The sequence below is a fragment of the Nicotiana tabacum genome, chromosome 7, assembly GCF_000715075.1.
Source record: "Nicotiana tabacum cultivar K326 chromosome 7, ASM71507v2, whole genome shotgun sequence".
NCBI classification, from domain to species: Eukaryota; Viridiplantae; Streptophyta; class Magnoliopsida; order Solanales; family Solanaceae; genus Nicotiana; species Nicotiana tabacum.
This window is the reverse complement of record NC_134086.1, coordinates 15,414,752-15,436,816: the sequence shown is the minus strand read 5'-3', so window position 1 is coordinate 15,436,816 and position 22,065 is coordinate 15,414,752. Positions and strand designations below refer to the sequence as shown.

The window sequence follows — 22,065 nt, the reverse complement described above, 5'->3', positions numbered from 1 at the left end:
TACAAAAGGGCAAGCCCGATTTTGACCGTGTATATATATATATATTTCTTAAAATATATACAAATATCATATTTGTAATGTGCACCACATAAAATGGGAGTGGGGAACACCCTCCCCCACCCACACATATGTGTGTATCACGTAAATTGAGTGGGGAAAGTATTGTTCTAAAGATGGCCAAACATGTAGCTTATTTGGCGAAACTTCTAAATTAGCTTATTTTGAGAGGTATTTTTTCTCAAAATTACTTTTTTAGAAGTACTTTTAGTGAAACAGTTTGTGTTTGGTTAATTAATTTAAAAAGCAATTCTAAGCAGCAATTAATAAGTGACCAAACTTTTAAAAAAGGTGTTTCTACGCATATTTTATTCAAAAGTATTTAAAATTTTTTTTTGGTGAGAAGTTAATTTTTCTACATTCTCCAAAATTTTTCTACTCAAAAATATATTTATTCTTCAATTTTGTAAAAGTATTTTTTTGAAAGAAAAAAAGTACCTACTGATTTGGAGAAGCACGGCCAAATAGGCTATAAAATCTGTGCTATATTGAAAAACAAAAAAATGTTTTTGGCTCCCAAATTTTTGGCAAAACATGACATTTGTTTGAAAATAGAAAGAGGTTACAAAAGTGCAGAAAAATGGGCAGTACCCAGTAAGCGGATCCTCATTCCTCAGTAGCTCCTGTTAGAAAAGCTCCCAAAAAAACCCAGTGCAAAGTGTTCTTCTTTCTGGGTAAGAATTTCATATTATTATTGTTTTCCCCCTTAAATACATCCATCTTCTGTAGTTTTTTGTTGGCTTTTGATTGACGGGTCTCCGTTTTTTCTTCCATTTAAAATGTCGTGCTTTTGGGTTTTGCTTCTCTTTAGAAGGTTTAATGGTTGAGTCTTGATTTACGTGGATTGATGTGGTTGTTATTATCTTTTCGTTATCAGAATTTCTATGGCAAATGTAGTACAGCGCACAAAGGCGGATCCAAAATTTAAGCTTTTATGAGTTATGGATTCTAGAACAACGAATTTAAGTGCTAGTAACTGAGTTCAAAATTAAAATTTTGTACATATTTAAAGAATTTCAAAATTGTTGGATTCTGCCGAACCTGTATCCTGAAAGCTATCTACCTACACCCCTGTGTGCAGAGGCAGATCCTGGATTTGATCTTTTATCGGTTTGAGTTTGAAATTGTACCACAACCCATTAGATTTAACGATTCAAAATCTATTACTTGTACTTGTTTAGTGAATCTTCTTACGCATATACAATGTCTATGCTAAAGCTATTGAGTTTGGATGAATCCATAACTTGATTCTACATCCACCCTTGACAACATCATGATATGTGCTGGACACAACAACAACAACAACAACACAGTAGAATCCCACTGGTGGGGGAAGGGTAGAGTGTATGAACACCTTACCTCCTGAGTTTTAATCCTGAAGGTGAACTAAGTCTAGTATTTATTTAGAGGGGTAGAGGCGTGCTCCTGTTATCCACAGAGTATCCAAATTGAAAACACCAGATTTCGTGGTTATGAAAAAAATCTGTGGATGATTGGGTACAATTTCCATGATTTTCCATCAACCCACGATTTGGATTTTGGAATAAATGAAGAGATCTCTGAATTAGTGACTTGTGTTTTTTAATTATGTTTGACTAACGTAGTTTTCTAAATGATGAAATTATCATGTCTGATGAGATTCTCAAATTATGTTGAATTGGTAGGCAAAATCTGAAATATGGAAATTAAGTTGGGGTGGAGCGTCATTTGGATGCAAGGCTGCAAATACCCTATGCTTGTTTGTACACAATGGCCCTTTAGTTGAATTTCTGTTTAAGGTTTCAGTATGTCTATTCACTCGGTAAAGTTTAACATGAATATGCAGTTTGTGACTGTAGGAGTGTTACTAATGTGTTCTATTATTTTTGTTCAAATGAAATTCTTTATTTAACCAAAGTGTCAATATACATGTACTAGCTCATTGAACCCTAGAGCTAGATCCTCAAAAATAACCAAAAGAAAACTATGGTAAGTTGGTCTGCTAGAGAAAACAGATCCTGCAAGCAAGGTACTGATTGAAATAAAGAAAAAGAAATCGAATAGACGATGTTACATTTTACTTTCTTGATGATCAGAAAGAACAGGGAAAAAGAAATGGAATGAGTACTCAGCAAAAGTTTTATGCAAGTATGAGATGGTGTTATATGTAATTGATACGGTTTCAATGCCGAAGATTACAATGCATGTCTTTTCTTTTGTGTCTTTACACCTTCTATTTAACATTAGACATTCAATATAGTGGAACATAGTTCACAACGGTAGCAATATAATGAATCAGTCTAGTTTTCCAAAAGAATATTAAGACTATTTCTATTTTGTCTCTACAGTATCTTGTGGATCACAATAATCATGTGGGTTGATGCATAATCATATTAAGTTGAGCCAAGTTAGCTTGACTATAATACTAAACTACTTCAAATTGTGCTCAAGCTAGACCTGTATAAACTTAGCTAAACTCTGCTCGATAACGTATAAATATTGATAATCAAAAGTTGAACCAGTTTTTTTATTGGTTTGTAACCAAAGCATTGTAGTTTTTGTTAATTAATGATGTCTCAAAGTCACATCCAATTTCTTGCATCTTCCTTTTGTTTAACTTTCTTTTTTTAATTTTTATTGATTGTTTTGTTCTCTGAATGTCCATGTCTCTTTCCATAGTAGTAGGGTACTATTGAGAAATTGCTTTTACTCTTTCGTTTTCCTTCAACCGCTATTTTCTTTCTCCCCATCATCACATTCACTTAGTACCTTTTTCAGTTCTTATGTATAGGTTGCAGGAACAGTACAATGAATTGATACTTCAATTAAAAAAGGAAAGCGAAAATAAAAAGATGAAGTACAACATAGTTCTTTATCTGCCTTCTCTTATCTTCTTAATTTGTACTGTTATTTGCTAAGTTGTGCAAGAGATTTTCTTGAGCTGACCAAGATGTAATGCTCAGCTGCATAGTTTTCGTGTTTAATTTGTCCTCCCTTGTAACTATGAAAACTGAAGTAAATGAAGAAGTTCGTATCTCAAGGTATATTTTGATTTTGCAGCTTGCAAAGGCATATCATATATTTAGATATATCTATAATTTCCGACCTCGTTGTCACAAATGTTTCTAGCCTTCTTTTAAAACCATGGGAGGTGGGATGAAAGTTCTTACCAACTGAATACATACAAAGTATTAAATACTTTTATTAGTGGAGATCAGTATTGTCAAAGGCACACTTAAGGCGTCCTTAAGCCCTGAAATGAGGCACAAAACATGATGGGCGCTTCGCGTTGCTTAGTGCGGGTACTTCAGTATCATCATCAAGGCTCTAAGGATACTTTTCCTTCAACGAGTGTAATCCTGAAAAGACTATATAAAATAATTGATATTTCACTTATCGTAATTTTTTTTTTCAATTTCTTTGTCTATATATTTGTTATTCATGCTTATAATTATTAGTACTGGACTACACATACATATTTGAATTTTTTTTCCATTTGCGCCTTTCTTCAATAAAGCCCAAGCTTTTTTTGCACTTAAAGCCCCAACAGATCTTAGAGCTTTTTGCGCTTTTCGCCTTTGATAACACTGGTGCGGATGTTGACTTTCTTGAAAATTTTCCAAACTAGCTTTCTCCATGAATTAAGAACCGAGAAGGTTGGCCACTTTACATGTTGGTGAAGCTGAGGCATGAAACCAGTGGTTGCATTTTTTCTTTATTCTAGTTAGCTGTGAGGTCCAAAGACCTAATATCTGGTCATAGTTGAACTGAAGAACTCTGACCTATCTTAAAAGCTCCAAAAGTTCTCTCGGCGATTGAGGTACAAGCAGAATTTCATGCCCGACTATTGTGAGCTAAGTTTGGGAGGCCGACTGCTGCTCTGTTTGCTTGTATCCAACCATGCTGTATTTTACATTCCCGGTCTCTATTGAGCAGACTCCCACTGTCTTCAAGACTTCAAGTAAAGGTCCTATTTGAAGCCTCTTGTGAGCATGCTGGTTGGATGAATGGTCTATTAATCATGCAGGATTCTTATTCAAAAGTTAGATTAGTTCCTCTATCTTATTTATATATGTATACTGCAATTTACAGTCCTAAAAAGGGCAGCCCGGTGCACGAAGCATCCCGCATTAACGCAGGGCTCGGAGAAGAGCCGTACCCCAAGAGTGTGATGTAGGCAGCCTACCCTGATACAAACATCAATGGCTGATTCCACTGTTGTAACTGTGTCCTATAGGTCACATTGAGACAACTTTACCGTTGCTCCAAAACTCCCCTTCGCAATTTACAGTCCTATATCTCTTACATGTGTTTTTTCTACATTGCATTACCACCCACTCCCTTCCCGGGGTAGATGCCAATCTTGTTGTCAATGGTGGATGGTCTTAAGGCTGCTCTTTCTACGTTCCACATACAAAATTAATGTACCAAATTGCTTGTTTCCTTTATAGTTTTGTTGATGTGTCACCTTGAATAATAATTGTGCTCGTTGTATTGTCACCAGTTGAGTCGTTTTAATAATTGTTGTGCTCATAGTATTAGTTATAACTAGGATATCACCTCAGGTAATTGTTGGTTTAAATTACATGATTAAGGCATTGTGTTATGCAGTGGACAACTCTATCTGTTGGTCTTGCATTTCCCATCTGTGCTATTACCTGTTGTATATCTGCCTTTTTGTCATTCTTTAATCTTTTCCAGTTTTCATAGCCCATGCGTGGTGCATTTATCGATTCGAGCTTATGAACATGGATAAATTTTACTTGTCTCTAAGTGAAAGAATGAGAGAATGAATAGAAGATTTCTTCTTTTGTATATTCAATAATCTGCTCTATTAAGTGTACAAGCCCAACTTTATATACAGAAGGAATGCTTCTAGGGCAACATACTATATTGCCAAGTGGCAATGTCCTATTAGCTAGCATAAAGTTGTACATAAAATAAATACAAGGATGAAGCAAATAATTAAAAATACAAAGGTATGGGAAAAATAAGTAAAATATAAAGTAACATGTGCTATGCATTATGTTCTTACAATTGTTGGACAGGGCAGACCCATAAGTGGGCTAAGGGTAACCAGGCCCAATTGTTGGAGCATTGTGAGCACAAAAATTAGGCCCAAGGCCCAAAACCGAGTGGCCTCATATGTGTCTTTCATCTTCCTCAAAACCGACTCCAACACCCCCCCCCCCAAGTTGGAGGGGGTAGAAAACACACCCAACTTGCCCAAAAGATCACGATGAAGAGGTCCGGTGAGTGGTTTGGTGAAGAGATCTGCCAACTGGGCAGAAGATCGAACAAAGGTTAACGAAATCAGCCCAGCGAGGTATTGGTTGCGTACAAAATGACAGTCGATTTCAACGTGCTTCGTCCGTTCGTGAAAAACAGGGTTTTTTGCTATATGAATTGCTGCTTGGCTATCAGAGTGAAGAGGGACTGGAAGAGAAATAGGAATTGACAAATCCTCAAAAAGACGAACCAACCATGTGAGCTCTGCAACCACTCGCCGCATAGATATGTATTCTGCCTCGACTGAACTGAGCGAGATGGAAGTTTGCTTCTTGGATTTCCAAGAGATCGGAGAGGTACCAAGGGAAATGTAAAAACCACTTACCGACTTCCTCGAGTCCGGGCAAGTGGCCCAATCGGAGTCACAAAAAGCTAGGAGCTTGAAGGAGGAGGAAGCAGACATAAAAAGCCCAAGCCCAGGATCTTTGAGCAGATAGCAAAGCACACGGAGTGCTGCATCTAGGTGTGGTTGTCGAGGGTCCTGCATGTACTGGCTGAGGTGCTGGACAATGAAGGATAAGTCTGGGCGGGTGTGAGTGAGGTAGTTAAGTTTGCCAAGGAGATGACGATACAAGGTGGGATCCTTCACTGGTTCCCCTGTGTGAGTAGACAAACGAGTAGACGAATCAAGTGGAGAAGAAACATGTGACAAATGGAGAGAGTCAAATTCTTGGAGAAGGTCTAAAGTGAATTTGCGCTGAGAAAGGAGAAGTCCATCTGTTTCTCGGATAACTTCCATGCCTAGAAAAAAATGTAAGTCCCCGAGATCTTTAATTTTGAGTTCTTGATTGAGAAATTCTTTCAAAGCATGTAGTTCTGTAGTGTCATTTCCTGTCAAGAGTATATCATCCACGTAGATAGCCACTATAGAAATGGAAGAATCTAACTTTTTAAAGAACAGTGAATAGTCGTTGAATGAGTGAGTGAATCCCTTAAAATTCAAAGCAGTTGTAAGTTTAGCATATCACTGACGAGATGCTTGTCGTAGCCCATAAATCGATTTCTTTAACTTGCATGCATGAGTAGGTGAAGGAGGTACAACCCCGGGTGGGAATTTCATGTACACTTCTTCATTTAGATCTTCATGTAGGAAAGTGTTATTCACATCTAGCTGGTATAGACCCCATCCTTTCTTTACGGCAGTGGCCAGTATGCATCTGATTGTGGTCATCTTCACCACAGGTGAAAAAGTTTCATTGAAGTCTATTCCCTCTTTCTGTATGTCTCCTCTAATGACCAATCTTGCCTTTAGTCTTTCCACACTCCCATCTGAATGGTGTTTAACCTTATACACCCATTTGCATGGTAAAGCTTTCCTCCCGGGTGGTAATTCAACCACTTCCCAAGTCTTATTAAGTTCAAGTGCCTCAATCTCTTTATTCATTGCTTCTTGCCACCCTGGGTGATGTGTTGCCTGTAAATAGTCCGTAGGTTCTTGTATATTGGACAATGTGTTTAGCATATGTTGATTGGTAGAAGATAGTCCACTGAAAGATATACAAGTAGGTGTAACTGGTGTGAGAAAGCAAGAGTTTCTAACATCTGTGAGTTGGAGTGCATTACAGATATAATCCTTGAGATAAGATGGAGTTGTGTGTGGTCTGGTAGACTTCCTAATTAGAACATCCATCATAGAATCAGAATCCAAAGAAGGAAAAACTGGTGCAGATGTATGTGGTTGACTAGATGTTACTGGAGAATCTGGAGAGAAACTAGAAGGAGAGATAGAGGGAATAGGTGTACTAGGATGATTTGAAGAAATAGGGGAAGAACAGAAGTCACTTGATGATTCAGTAGCCTCTTTGGAAGCTTTAGTGTGAGGTCTGATAGCAAAAGGTAAAGGTTCAGGAGTCTGTTGACTTGCAGAAACTTTAGCAGTGGGTAAAGAAATCTCAGAAGAAGAATTAGACTTAATAGAAGCAAATGGAAAGAATTCTTCATGAAATACAACATCTCTAGAAATGAAGGGCTTCAAATTCTCGAGGTTCAACACTTTGTAACCCTTATTTCCATGAGGATAACCTAAGAACACACAAGGTATAGCCCTCGGTTCAAACTTAGTTCTTTGATTTGAGACAGTAGAAGCAAAACATAAACACCCAAAGCATCTAAGGTTAGAGTACTTTGGCTTGCTTGAAAAAAGAACTTCATAAGGAGTCTTAAGCTTTAAGACACTTGAAGGAAATCTGTTGATCAAATAGGTTGTTGTAAGAAGGCAGTCATCCCAGTATGATATAGGCAGGTGTGCTTGGTATAACAAGGCACTGGATGTCTCTAAAAGATGCTTGTGCTTTCTCTCCACAACTCCATTTTGTTGTGGTGTGGACACACAAGTGGTTTGATGAATAATACCTAGTGACTCAAAAAATTCTGATTGAACTTTACCACTTCCCAATTCAAAAGCATTATCCGACCTTATAGTTTTCACCTTGCTGTTAAACTGTCTTTCTACCATAGCTATAAAACCTTTTAGAATAGTGAATGCATTGGATTTGTTGGTTAGTAGGTAGGTCCATGTGCCTCTACTGAAGTCATCAATAATTGTCAGAAAGTATTTAAATCCATCATATGTAGCACTATTGTATGGTCCCCGGGTATCCACATGAATTAATTCAAACACTTTCTTAGTAGAAATAGAACTAGAGGGAAAAGGAAGTTTGGACTGCCTTGCCATAGGACAAATAACACATGGAGTGGAGAATTTGAAACACTTGGATATAGAAATTGATGAAACATTTTTCATATTGTTAAAGGGCATATGACCTAATCTGTAGTGCCACAGCTTTTCTTTTACAATTGAATTAGAAAAACTAAAACATGAACGCAAACTATGATTGGAAACAGAATTCCTTCTTGGAATAAAAACTCTTCTAAACTTAGGTGAACTCTTAGACACTGGTGTTGTATGGCTGGATCTGAGAACGTAGAGGCCCCCTTCCTCTTTACCAATCTCCAGTGGGCTCTTCATTGAAGGGCCCTGAAGAAGAAAACATGAAAAGGGTGTGAATAAAACATATTGCTTGAGTTGTTTGCACAACTTGTGCACAGACAACAAATTATATTTGAAGGATGGAATATAAAGAACATTTCGAAGAATCAGATTAGACAAAAGAGAAATAGTTCCTAAATGAGTGACCTTAACTCTGTAAGAGTTTGGGAGTTTTACCATGAGAGGTTTAGCCAAGGTTTTTAAATCTGTAAAAAATCTTTGTTGAAAGACATATGTTCTGTTGCTCCACTATCCAATATCCAAGACTCATCATTGATTTGAATTAAACAAGCTAAATCTTCAAATAAATTGGTCATACCAGCAAGCTCACATTTGCTGCAACATCAGAGGTTCCTGCACTGTTTTGTCCCACTTTCACTTGCTGAAGAAGCTGCAGCAGCTCAGCCACATTTTCCTTGGTGAAATTCTGAACTTCTGATGCACTTTCTGCTCCCTGTTCATTTTCTTCATTTGAAAAGGAAGCTTTGTTTGCCTGGGCACCTCCTTGAAACCTTTTCTCCCTTGTGAACTTGAAATCAGCTGGAAACCCATAAATTCTATAGCACTTCTGTATGCTATGTCCAGGCTTTTTGCAATAGGAACAAATTCTAAATATTTCTTAGATTCAAAACTTGTTTTCTGCATCCTGTTCTCATTAAATTTTCTGAAGTTTCCTGGTTGGTTTGTAGCAATGAATGAGGCATATTCCCCTGAGTATGCAGGGGTAGCATGTATCTCCCTCTGTTTCTCATCTTGAATCACAAGAGAGTATGCATGTCCAATGGAAAGTAAAGGTGATGACAATAAAATGTTACTCCTTACCCCAATAAATATATCATTTAGCTCCATTAGGAACTGTAGTAATCTCTCATCTTGGTGTGCTTTCAAGCTTTTGACTTTTGCACCACACTCACACTCACAAACACAAGCAGAAAATGTATTGAGTGCATCTAGTTCATCCCATAGGCTTTTCATTTTGGTGAAGTAAGTTGATACACTTGAATTTCCTTGCACCACTGAACTTAATTCCTTTTGTAATTGGAACAGCTTTGCTCCATTTGCCTGTCCAAATCTGTCTTCCAGGTCACTCCATAAATCCTTTGCACTCTATGAATAGAGCACACTCTCAGCTATCTCTTTGGACAACGAGTTGAGAAGCCATGAAAGTACCATATCATTACATCTACCCCAGGCCTGCTGGATTGCAGAATCAGCCTTAGGGATAATAAGAGTACCATCGATAAATCCCAGCTTGTTCTTTGCAGACAAGGCAATGATAACTGCCCTTCTCCAACCTCCATATCCTTTTCCATCAAAAACTGAGGACACAAGGTTCATCCCTGGATAGTCAGAAGGATGAAGGTAGTAAGGGTGAGTAGAGTCAATCACTCCTGAAGCAATGACAACTGTAGATGCATGAATATTAGTGGTGACAGCAGAAGCAGAAGCTAGAGTATCAGCCGACTCCAGTGAAGTACTCATAGCAGATAAGCTTAAGAGAAGAAGAAAAACTGATTTATGACTGAGAAAGCAGAAAAAGATAGCAGAATTAGACCTGCTCTGATACCATGAAAGAATGAGAGAATGAATTGAAGATTTCTTCTTTTGTATATTCAATAATCTGCTCTATTAAGTGTACAAGCCCAACTTTATATACATAAGGAATGTTTCTAGGGCAACATACTATATTGCCAAGTGGAAATGTCCTATTAGCTAGCATAAAGTTGTACATAAAATAAATACAAGGATGAAGCAAATAATTAAAAATACAAAGGTATGGGAAAAATAAGTAAAATATAAAGTAACATGTGCTATGCACTATGTTCTTACAATTGTTGGACAGGGCAGACCCATAAGTGGGCTAAGGGTAACCAGGCTCAATTGTTGGAGCATTGTGAGTACAAAAATTAGGCCCAAGGCCCAAAACCGAGTGGCCTCATATGTGTCTTTCATCTTCCTCAAAACTGACTCCAACACTGAGAGAGCCTGCTACTCAGTTGTGGTATGATCTCTTCCCCGTGCCTATGGCCATTTACATCATTACAACATGATCCTGTTTAGTGCGCTTGCACCTGGGGTATGGGAGCAAAAAAATGTTTAAAGAAGAATAAAAATTGGAAAACGACAAGATAATGTGGCTGATTTATTGTAGCATTGTTCTCTGACTTAGTTATCTTATTTTGTGTTAGAGCTGTAGGGATTCAATGTTGTGCGTCTTTGAACTTCTCTTCAATATTCTAGTTCCTCATATAGATATAAAAGAAAGTGGAGAAGTCCTTGGAAGTGTTGTCATCAAGCATTTTTTGTACTGCATCACTCGTGTGAGGGTTACAAAAGATTGCGGATATTTTCTCAGAATAACAAAAGTGAAGAGCATAGGCAATGGAAAGTTGACGTACTCAATAAAATACATCGTTTTCCCAGTAACCTTCTGTGTTCAATTCGCTCCTTCTTACCAAAAACTGGGGAAGTCTTGGTCGGTATTGTCTACAAAGTTTTCAGCCGTGCAGTCATTCTGAAATGTGGACCTATGATGTTTGTTTATCTCAGTGTTCGAAAGATGCCGAATTACAACTATGTTTCGGGTGAAAACCCATTCTTGATATGTGATTGAAAACGAATTAAGTGGCTGTCCGATTTGTGGTGTTTGCTGTGAGATGGAACGATGATCGTAGGAATTTCGACGTTCTTGCAAGCATAACAGGTGATTGCCTTGGGCCAATTTCACTCAATGGATCAGATGGTGTAGAGCTGTAAAATCTTTATAGTTAAGGAAAAGAGAAGTGCAGTGTTGGAGTGGTTTCTCTTACCAAATCAAAATAGGAAAACAGGAAACCTTGTATAGGTTTTATTGGATGTGAATGAGTTATCAGTGAGATTGTAATTCTAAATGGTAGTGTTACAGCTTTGCTAAGAATGTATTGAAGAAATGAAGATGGTTGAGATACCCAAATTTCTTTAGTTTCTCAACAATTCTGTCCATTGTACTACTACTACCACCACTACTACTTTCTTCACAATAATCAGTGTTAGATTAGTTAATGCTATGGCAGTATTGAGAAGAGGTTGTTTTGTCCCTCGTGGAAAAAAGAAAGAAAGGAAGAAGTGTTTAAAAACACTTCTTATATAGTTTGAATATTTTATGGGTGTTTTAGAGGGAAATTGGAATTTGATACCCCCTATAGCAAAGCTTAATACCCTATTTATTTTAAATAAATACCATTTTAAAAAATTATATTATATAGCTACCTTTTACTCTTTATAGCAAAATATCTAATTATGGTTACATCCTACCCTTAAGCCACTATATACGCTAATTATTATTTTTCTCTCTCCTTTTTCAGATTGTCTCTCACATAATTACCAGTAAAATTCTCAAACCACGTTCTCTCTCTAATTTGATACACTCTATTCTCTTCCCCCACAAAACCACGATTCTGCAACTGAAATTATCTCTCACCCACATCGCCTAGGTCTTCCCCATTCTCACTCATCACGTTAATTTCTCTCTCAACTTTTGGTTGTATTTTGATACAAGTAGTTGTGGTAAGTATTTAGCTTCTTAAATTTTTGTTTGGAATTTGTATTTTGTTTGTTTTCTTAAACAATAACCATTGTTATTGTTTACTCAACAGAAAGCTCTCGTTTTTCTCTCCAATGTCGGATTCAACGTCCCACAAGAGGGTTACAAGAGGTATACCCACCAAAGTGCTCAATTTCGATGGGCCATCTTCCTCTTTGCAAATCATTCAAGCGGAATTGGAATTTGCGGGTGTATCAACAATTACAGCTTCAGAGAGAAGAACTAAATTACACAACGACAAATTGAAAGAAGCCCAAGTTGAGAAATCTTCAAAAGAAACAACACTTCCTGTTGCTGAAAAGAGGAAAAAACCTATGGATGATGCTTCATGTGTCAAGGGAAAGGAAGTTGATGCAAAAAAAAGCTCGGATACACGGGACAAAAAGGTAATTGTTGTTCTATCAATATGTATTCAAAATTGTTGATGTGATTTATATGTATATTGATGTATTCATATGTATTCAAAATTGTTGATGTGATTTATATGTATGTTAACAAAAAAAAGCTTATTTTGTGGGGGTTTATTTGTGGGAGTTATAAGAACCCTCACTATAAGATCATTTTGTGGCGTTTATTTTATCCCCCGCAATATAATTCTTTTTGTGGGGATTTGTTGTAGAGGTTTTTTATAACCTCCACAAATTGCAACAAATTGTGGGGGTTTCCAGAATACTAGAATTCGATACAATTTGTGGTGTTTAATAACCCCCCCCCCCCCCCCACACACACACACACATAAAATTTAGGATGGCAAACAAAAGTTTGAATTATAGAAGAACATCTTAGAGAGCAAATATTTTAGGATTAATAAAATAAGAGTGAATATACGCACTACAAGTTTAATCAACATGTGAAGAGAGAAGTTGAGGTGAGACTAGACGTGATTGTGGTGCGAAAATGCTAACAATTTAATATTTATATATGGGTATTGTGAACCATTACGACTTAGTAAGGAATTATGAGCTAGAAGTGTGGAACGATGCTGATCCACTTGGGACTATTGGGCTTGGAGCTAAAGGCCCAATGATGGAACAATCAAATAGAATGATAGGGCATTATATTTGGGATCCCATGGGGAGATACATGGATATGTACTGTTGAGTGAAATGTCTGCTCTTCATCTTCCTTCTGCGTGTCTGTATCCTCTCATACCCATTCATAGTATGAGTTTCTCATCCCTTCTTCTCTATTCCTTGTATTTTAGTTTAGTATCTCTAATTCCTCGAATAGTTTGAGTTGAACTGTAATTTCCTGTCACTTTTGAAGTAATAGAATTGTTGAAAAACTGGTTTGTTATATTAGTGCTTTCATCCAGAGGTCTTCAATGGAGGACCAAATATTTTGAACTATCGATGATTCAATTAAGGTGGTGAAGGATTCGTGGTCGAAGGATATCGCTGAAATTCATTCATTGTTACATGAGTTGGTTGAAAACTTTGCAACGAGTAAGCCTACTTTGGTGGAATTTCGACGATTTAGTGGTGAGGATTCAGAGTTATGGATTTCTCGGGCTGAACGTTACTTTGAATTCTACGGTACATCAAAAAATAACAAATTATTATGCGCGTTTATTTACCTAGACGAGAAGGCGTTGGAGTGGTTCTGATGGCTTCTCCGGAACAAACAATTGACGGATTGGGAAAACTTTGCTACAAAGGTGCGAATTCATTTTTGTAAACAACATCTCGAGCCGCCGGAAGGTCACATGGCTACAAGCAAGGAATATTCTACCGAAATCGAAGCCCAGGTGTTCGACAATATGTCATACGCTGTTGTTGTTCCAAGGTGTTTGCTATTGAGGAATCAAATGTTGAAGTCTTTACTGATACAACGAAATCTGCTTTAAACAATGCAAAATCAAAGGAGGTCTAGGTATTTGATGAAGGCTCTCACAAAAATGGCAACACGCACCAGTCTCACTTTGAGACCTTGCAAACTGAGTATACTACTGAGATTCTAGTCAATCAGATTGGTACTCCTTCAATCTCTGTTCCCATTAATTCCTTAGTGGGTTTAACTGGTTTCAATGGTAACGTGACAAAAGTACTGGAATCTAAAAGTAAAGAGGAGGAAAATTCAAGAGATACTGCAACTCCGGTGTTAAAAATATCTCCTCTAAGAGATATAACTGGTTATCAGGTTTTTTTGCTAGGCAAGGATATGTTATGTCGAATGCTATTGGGAGATTTCATGGACTAAAATTTTCATTTGCTAGTGCTAATCAAAATATATTGTTTCGTCATCATGATTTTGCTTACACAAATGTAGTTGGATTGACACAGGGAAAATAATCGAGGTGGGTGGTTCTTGTTTATAATTGTTTATAAACAGTAGGCACATATATGTTCTCTTGGAAATTGCCTTTGATGGCAGACACTATGCTAGCTATTTTATTGCTTGTGCCTTGGACCTGCCTCGTGTACTCACTCAGGGTTGTGGTAATGACATGAAAAATCTGGTTTCCCCAAGTAATTTAGTTGAAACCGGTGTTTTTTTTCATGTATGGGACCCAACACTAAGTCTGCAACCCTTGAAGTTAAACAATTCGAGTTCCAGCATTGTGTCCTTAATTGTAGTTTCGGCTGGTGCAACACATATCTCTTTCATGGAGGCATCTAAGATGCTTGAATATGCCAGAAATCATATTGTTGATTGTGCTTATTTTAGTTTATCATGTAGTTGCGTGGACATTTGGTTCGATACAGGACATGATTATCCGACTGATTCCAATGCGCTTTTATGTAGTGAATTTGAAGAATTAAAACAATATGATGGATTTCTATTACTTATCACCCATGCAGAGTTAGACTGTGAATGTGTTGAGGTTGTAACATCTTTTTCTTACATATTCGGACAACCATCTGTAGCCTTGGTACCTAATGATGCTGAGTATGAAAACATGAATGCTGAATTTAGCGCCAATGACTTTCCTTTTGATCTTGGCACTAGTTTTCTTGCTACATGCCTTGGGATTACACAAAATTCTGATTTCTATGAGGCATTGGGTTTGACGTCAACCACGTGGGACGCTTGCATTGAATACTTGTATCTTCTATTGAGACATATTGAAGCCAGCAAGATTGCTCTTGCACTTACTTCTGCTGGTGTGAATTCCTCAATTCGAAGAGGAGCTATAAGATGCTCGAGTCTTGCTTATGTTGGTGCTCAAAATGAGCAGATCTCTAGTAATTCCACTCATATATTTAGAGATGATATTACTCTTGTTATGGTTGTATCTATTGCTCGATTTTTGGAACTGGTATACTTTTACTCATGCAGTAGTGAGTTTGTCCAGGATAATGCATTTCCCTTGATACATTAGAGTGGGTCAAAATAAGAGGATCCACTTAATCTTATCTTGACTTTTGGTCATTTTCATGCATTTCTATTCTAAATATCTAAAATATATAATGGAGACACTTGTTGCAGTTATTGTGAAAGTGAGTTTCATGTCCTATGGTCACCAACTTGATTATTATGATATGGTGACTAATCATTCGGCTCGATTTATGATTGTGGTTCTAAGTGGAGCTCTCCTAGAGTTCATTGGTACATCTGTTGTTTGGGTTAGCCAAGCTATTCACCTGAAAGTGTTTGAATTCCCCACGAGAATCGCAAAGAGAGGGAGGAGACAGTTCCCTTTTGCTAAAGCTTGTGTTGCGGCTGAAGAGATACTTTTCGGTTTGCTTAAACATAAGGTTGATGAGATCATAACTTTGCTTGAACAGGTGAGTTGGTGTGATTGCAGGCATAAAATTCTCATTTTCCTTGAAACTATGGCTGTTTCTTCACAACAGATCTTGTCTGTTCAAGTTCTCAAAGGAGTTCTGCCAGATACTCTCTTTCACTTCTCTGAAAAAATGAGGCTTGGAAAAGGAATATGCAATCTAGAACATCTGTTACAATTTTGGGAGCAAGATATTAGAAGAGTAATTTCTTTGATATATGAACTCATCTGTATATCCAACTCAAAGGGCGACATCATGGACACTCTGAGCATCTCTTCACGCACTAGTGTCGTTATGAACTATGGGGCTAGCGGTTTGTTTTTGGGACGCAAGTGGACCTCAAGCACTACGATATCAGTGTTGCTCTACTCGAACCTTGAGGACAAGGTTCTTTTTGAGGATGAGAGTATTGTTGTGAACCAGCCCGACTTAATAAGGAATTATGGGCCAGAAGTGTGGAACGAGGCTGATCCACTTGGGACTATTGGGCCTGGAGCTAAAAGCCCAATGATTAAACAATTGAATAGAATGCTAGGACATTATATTTGGAATCCCGGGGGGAGGTACATGGATGTGTGTTGTTGAGTGAAGTGTCTGCTCCTCATCTTCCTTCTGAGTGTCTGTATCCTCTCATCCCCATTCATAGTCCGAGCTTCTCATCCCTTCTTCTCTATTCCTTGTATTTTAGTTTAGTATATCTAATTCCTCGAATAGTTTGAGTTGAGTTGTAATTTCCTGTCACTTTTGAAGTAATAGAAGTGTTGAAAAATTGGTTTGTTACAATGGGTTCATTGTTCAAGAAAAAAGAATAACAAATAAAAATGTTACTCATATAATTAAAATCGGATTGTTATAATGGAGAAGTGTTATGTGATAGAAGGATATCTATCAAAGTAAAAGATAAATTCTAAAAAATAGTTATAAGATCGATAATATTATATGGTAGTGAGTGTTAAGTCACTAAAATCTAACATATTCCAATATGAATGTTCGAGAGATACAAATATTAAGATGCATGACGGTAAAATGAGAGGTAGCTTGAGATGGTTCAACCTACATACACACTAATCCATAAGTGTAAAATTAAAAGAAAATTACAAAAAATATGCTCATGAATGTCTTATATTCATAATATTAGAAGTTTTGATATTAAATAAATGATACTAGTAATTTTGAAATTTTGTAACTTTTTATTTAATAAAGGATATTTACAATTTTAATTAAATGATTTAATTTAATGACATTTTGTGATTTTTCTCTATATTTTAATTTATTATTTGTTTGGATGTGTTTTTTTTGTGTGTAGTATATATATATATATATATATATATATATATATATATATATATATCAATAATATAAAAATATATTTTATTAGTAATAAGTTAGATTTATTGCCTAAATTCTTTTCTAGATAAATAGTAAAAAATAAATAAAAGAGAAAAAATATAATTAAAAGACAATACTGGACATCATCTTCTTGGTTTTTAATATGCACATTACGGGGTAATTAAGATATTAGACTCAAAATTTTTAGAACTACGCGGGCAAAATTCCCTCTCCTTTTTTTCATAGGGCACGATATCTTCCAGAAGGGCTCAATTCCCCCTCTCCAACTCACGAAAATTTTCAGGAGTTTCAATTTTCGCTTCCCAATTCGCTAAAAAGGTAAGCTCAATTCCCCTTCTTCATCATCTTCACTACATAGTAAGTCAGCACAATTCGAAAAATAAAAGTTTGTCATGCTCTTTCTTAGTTTCTGTTGCGCTATGTCTTCTTTGTTTACTTTCCGATGTAGAGTTTGAAACTGAAGTTGTTTAAGTATTCTTGTGGATCTATGTATTATTACAAGTATGAGGTTAAATTGTTGTTCATTATTGTGTGAGTTGCTTTGTTCTCGAGTTCCTAATTACAAATGAGATTATACTTTTTACAATCTAGGTTTTATAGTATGTGTTTTGCTCTTCAATTTTTCTTTAAATTGTTAAATTTTAATAATAGGAAATCATGTGAGTTCATCTTAGAATACAATCACAGTCTGATTGCCTACTACCTTTTTTTAGGGTAGGTGGAAAGGAGAGGGGGGAGGGGATTTCATTAAGAAGGGAAAGAAGAATTGAAAAACTTTTGGCTCCCTGCAATTGTTCCATTGATTTTTCTTAACCTTTCGATGTTTATCTTCTATGCTAAAAAACACATTGTTCAAATTATGAGTTTTTGATAAACTAAATTTTCATGATTTTTATTTTTATCAGTCAGTATTTTTTGTGTGCTTTACATTCTATTTAGTTATAATAAGGTGATGCACATTGCAAAGGTTTTAGGATTGGTGGGTTAGTATGATAGCAATGATGGGTAAGTTATGTTCTTAACTCATTTTGGCAAGACCTTTTTCAGAGAAAACTTTATATAATATGCTTCTTGAATAATATGAAGCTACAATAATTGAAGACCATTTGCAACATCGAATATCAGTTGCATAAAGTAGCAGAGAGTAATTTGTTTCATATTCTCTTGCAGTTGTTATTCTTACAGATATTGGCAAGATACATGCCTTAGAAGATTTGAGTAAGTCCCTCAAGATATAGATGAGATGTTGAAGTAAGCTAGTTGTATATAAATTTTATTTGTTATGATATACGAGAAAATTACTTTGTACTTTATCTCTCATGTTAATATTATCAAATTTAGTGCAACGCCATTGCTATACCAAGTGCTCGAGACTTATATCTTTGAGATTTGGGATCTTTTTTTCTTCTCATGTTACCATATTTTTTCATTTAGTCTGTCAGAAAAATGCTAGTAGTCTATTAGTTTTTTATCAAATATTTTTATTCAATTGTTTAAGCATAGTGACGTTAAGAGTGTGCCTACTTGTATCATCAGATGGCAGCAATACAAATGACTGATCAAATACTTAGCATTTTTGTGTATTTAATTAATTATTATGGAGCTACTCTAGGTTATGTTATGTTTAAGTTAGCTTATATGAGTTTGTATTACTTAGTTTATATGTATTTGAATTTGTGATGTTTGTTACTATAGTTTAGGAGATACCTCTATTGTACTCTTTCCAATTTATCTTTTCATAATGCATGATCTGTTTGGGTGCAAAGAAGTATGGTGAAAAAATATATTTCACTGGTGAATATGTGTACAAAAGTTTGCGGATTGTTGTACTGGCATGATAGCATTGAGGTTTAAGTTATGCTTCTTAACTTGTTTCTTGACCAGGTATTCATTTCATAGAAAGCTTATTTTTGCATAATAAATTTCTTGGATTATAGGAAGCTATAGTAATTGGAAGAACATTTGCAGCATCGAACACTAGTTGAAATTACAAAGAAATGATAGCCTTCTACATTTTCAATCCTTGCACTTCTGTTCCCCAGATTATGTTAAGTAACCAAGAATAATTTGTCTCATATTCTTTTATAGTTATTACTTATAAAGATTATAGTGGAATTTATGCCTTATAAAATTTGATTAAGTCCCTTAAGAAATGAGATACTGAAGTAAGCTGATAGTATATAAGTTCAATTTTTTCGGTTGAAGTTTTGGCACTATTTTTGCTTCTTTTACTTGAAATTAGCTCCAGAAGATTGACACTGGTTTGTTTGTTTAACTAATTATTAGTTCCCTCCTATTTTATCAGTTTATTTCTTCTATTAGTGTTCCAGTGTTATTAGCGTTCAACTTTATTGCAAGTTTAACTTTTGTATTGGGCTGGATTGTAGCTTATAATTTGTTTCCTTAATTCTAATGTTAGAAAGCCTATAGAGGTTCACTTAATACTTAGTAGTTACATAGTTGGTCTTTTTTATGAATATATAGCTAGAATCTATGTTTCCAAGTAGAATAGCTTGTGGAGGTAAGTTTTGTGATGATATACGAAGAAACAACTTTGTACTTTAGCTCTTATTCATGTGAGAGTATCTAACAACTTCTGTTCAATGCTGTTGTTAGACCAAGTGACAAATTTATTTGTTAGAAGATTTGGATTTTTCGTCTATCTCTGTAACTAGATTTGTCCATCAACTTTTGTACAATGCCATTGTTAGACTATGCTAGTCATTTATATGTTTTTCATCGAATGTCTTTGTTTTGTTAGTTCAGCATATGATGGAAAAAGCGAGTTTGCTTCGCGCATGGATATAAGAGTATCATCAAGTGGCAACAATACAAATCACCAAGTACTTTGTATTTTTTGTATATTTGTTTGTTGAGGAACTACTCTAGATTGTCTAATGTTAAAGTTATCATTTAGTATGTGTTTGTAAACTTTAGTTTGATATGAATTTGATTTGTAATGTATGTTACAAACATACAATAGATACTTTTAATCGAATTTATTTTTGGATGTATGAGTTATTTAGTAAAATTATTTGTTGAGTCCTAAAATTTAAATTTTGAAATAGGTATTGCATCATTTATAAACTGCTAGTATTAAATATTTTTTTTAATGATTGAGTTCAAATTATGGGGGTTATAAATCCCCACAAATAAATTTTTTGTAAACATTGAAATCAAATTACATGGGTTATAAATTATCACTAATTGCCTTTAGAAACTGCCACAAATTGAAATTTTATTTTGTGGCGGTCGTCGTGGGGGTTTTAGAAAACCGCCATAGAAATGCTCATGGCGAACATAACTACGACATTTTTTAAAACCGCCATAATTCATTTTGTGGAGGTCGGAAACTGCCACAAATTTACAAAAAGACCCCCGCAAAATGAGCCTTTTTTGTAGTATGTATTCATAAATATTCAAAAAATTCATCACTCATTTGTCCCTGTTACACTGACATTTGCATATTTGTATGTAGATGTATACAAAATTTGGCTTCACTGAGTTGTGCGTACTTAGTCTAGTGTCTTTTTATTTAAATGTATTTAGATGTATTCAAAATTTCGCTCATTGTATTTTTGTACTTATTACAGTGTTCCTTGCATATTGTATGTAGATATTCACTGTTTTGTACTCACTGGGATGACCTTGATTTTCGTATGTTGATGTGTTTATATATATACAACTATTTCCATCATGTATTTCTTACTCCAATGTATTTTGCATATTGTATTTAATTGTATTTATATGTATTCATAACAATTAATGAGTTTATGTATTGCTTCTGAATATGAAACCTTTTTTAAATTCTTGTTGTATGCAGGAAATTAAACTGTTTGTGAAACAACAACCTATTTTATCACCGCATATTTGTTCATATACTAACACAGGCATAGTCTCCGACCTCAAAGAAAAACTTACTCCAGAGCAGTATAAAATATTGGGTTCTACTTATTTTGGAAGTCTCCTTGATATGAATCGTTGTGAGGTACAACATCAATTGTTCAAGCTTCATGGTTTTGTAGTTAGAAGGAAGTCCTGACGACGTATTTTCAATATACGTCAATGGTACAACATTATCCTTCTCAATCAGGGAGTTTGCGCTTGTCACTGGTCTCATATGTGTTGGTGACCCACAAGATTTTCAGTTCAACACAAATGTGCCTAACCGGATTGTTGAGACATACTTTGGCGGTGCAAAGAATGTCAAAGTGTTCATATATGATCATTTCAAGTATTCAGTCGGTGTATTCAATATTTTTGTGCATCTGAATTCATCTATAATCAACAGGTTGTGTTTGTATGGTTACAACATGTTGTATTCATATGTATTCAACATATTGTATTAATCTGTATTCCACATCTTGCATTCATATGGATTCAACAGATTGCATTCATATTAATTTAACAGGTTGTACTCATCTGTATTTCAACAGGTCATATTTATCTATATTCATTAGGTTGTATTTATTTGTATTCACCAGATTATATTCACATATTTTCCACAGGGTTTATTCATATGTATTTTACAGGTTGTCTTCATATATATATATTTAGATGTTTTTACATATATTATTAATCTATGAGACCTTTATACAATACATATTTGGACCTTCATATGTGTATAACAGATTGTATTAATATGTATTTCGGTGTATTTAAATACATGTATTTAATATTAAGAGATCATACATAATCCTTGATACAAAAAGTCGTTTTTTATTTAGTTGTATTTATATGTATTAAAAAAAAGAATTAGTTTTGATGAATGAAATATTACATCTTTTTACAATATAATCATATCGTATGTATATAACAGATTGTATTCATCTGTATTCAGATGTATTCGAATACGTATAATTAATATTCAGAGATCATATACCAACTATGTATTCAGATTGTAATCATCTGTATTCAGAGATCATGAATTAATATAATAGTTGTATTGTAATTATGTATTCAGATTTAATACACCAACTAAATATATCCAGAATATATTCGCGAAAAAAGCCAACATGTATCATTTCAAAATGTCACCGGAATCTATGACAAATCGTTATAGCGTTAATACAAGTCAGAAGGTGAACTAA

The 22,065-nt window shown here is 35.3% G+C and overlaps 1 protein-coding gene and 1 pseudogene across 8 annotated transcripts; both read left to right on the top strand.

Annotated features, from left to right (window-relative positions):
- The first annotated feature begins 506 nt into the window (after positions 1-506).
- On the top strand, positions 507-21,408 carry LOC107773676 (uncharacterized). Of its 8 annotated transcripts, none has more exons than XR_012711499.1 (5): positions 507-731; positions 11,950-12,283; positions 18,146-18,193; positions 19,742-19,818; positions 20,799-21,408. XR_012711499.1 is itself a non-coding variant. In XM_075256970.1 (5 exons), exons 2-5 carry the CDS (start codon positions 12,216-12,218, stop codon positions 21,015-21,017), a joined length of 417 nt encoding a protein of 138 aa, XP_075113071.1. In that variant the 5' UTR covers positions 507-731; positions 11,950-12,215; the 3' UTR covers positions 21,018-21,408. The 8 variants fall into 8 exon arrangements, 4 of the variants coding, with proteins under 4 accessions (XP_075113071.1, XP_075113075.1, XP_075113074.1 ...); XM_075256970.1 differs by having other exon boundaries at positions 19,737-19,818; XM_075256974.1 differs by lacking the exon at positions 20,799-21,408 and having other exon boundaries at positions 19,742-19,989.
- On the top strand, positions 10,519-11,202 carry LOC142182646 (DNA-directed RNA polymerase V subunit 7-like; annotated as a pseudogene).
- Positions 21,409-22,065: the final 657 nt, after the last annotated feature.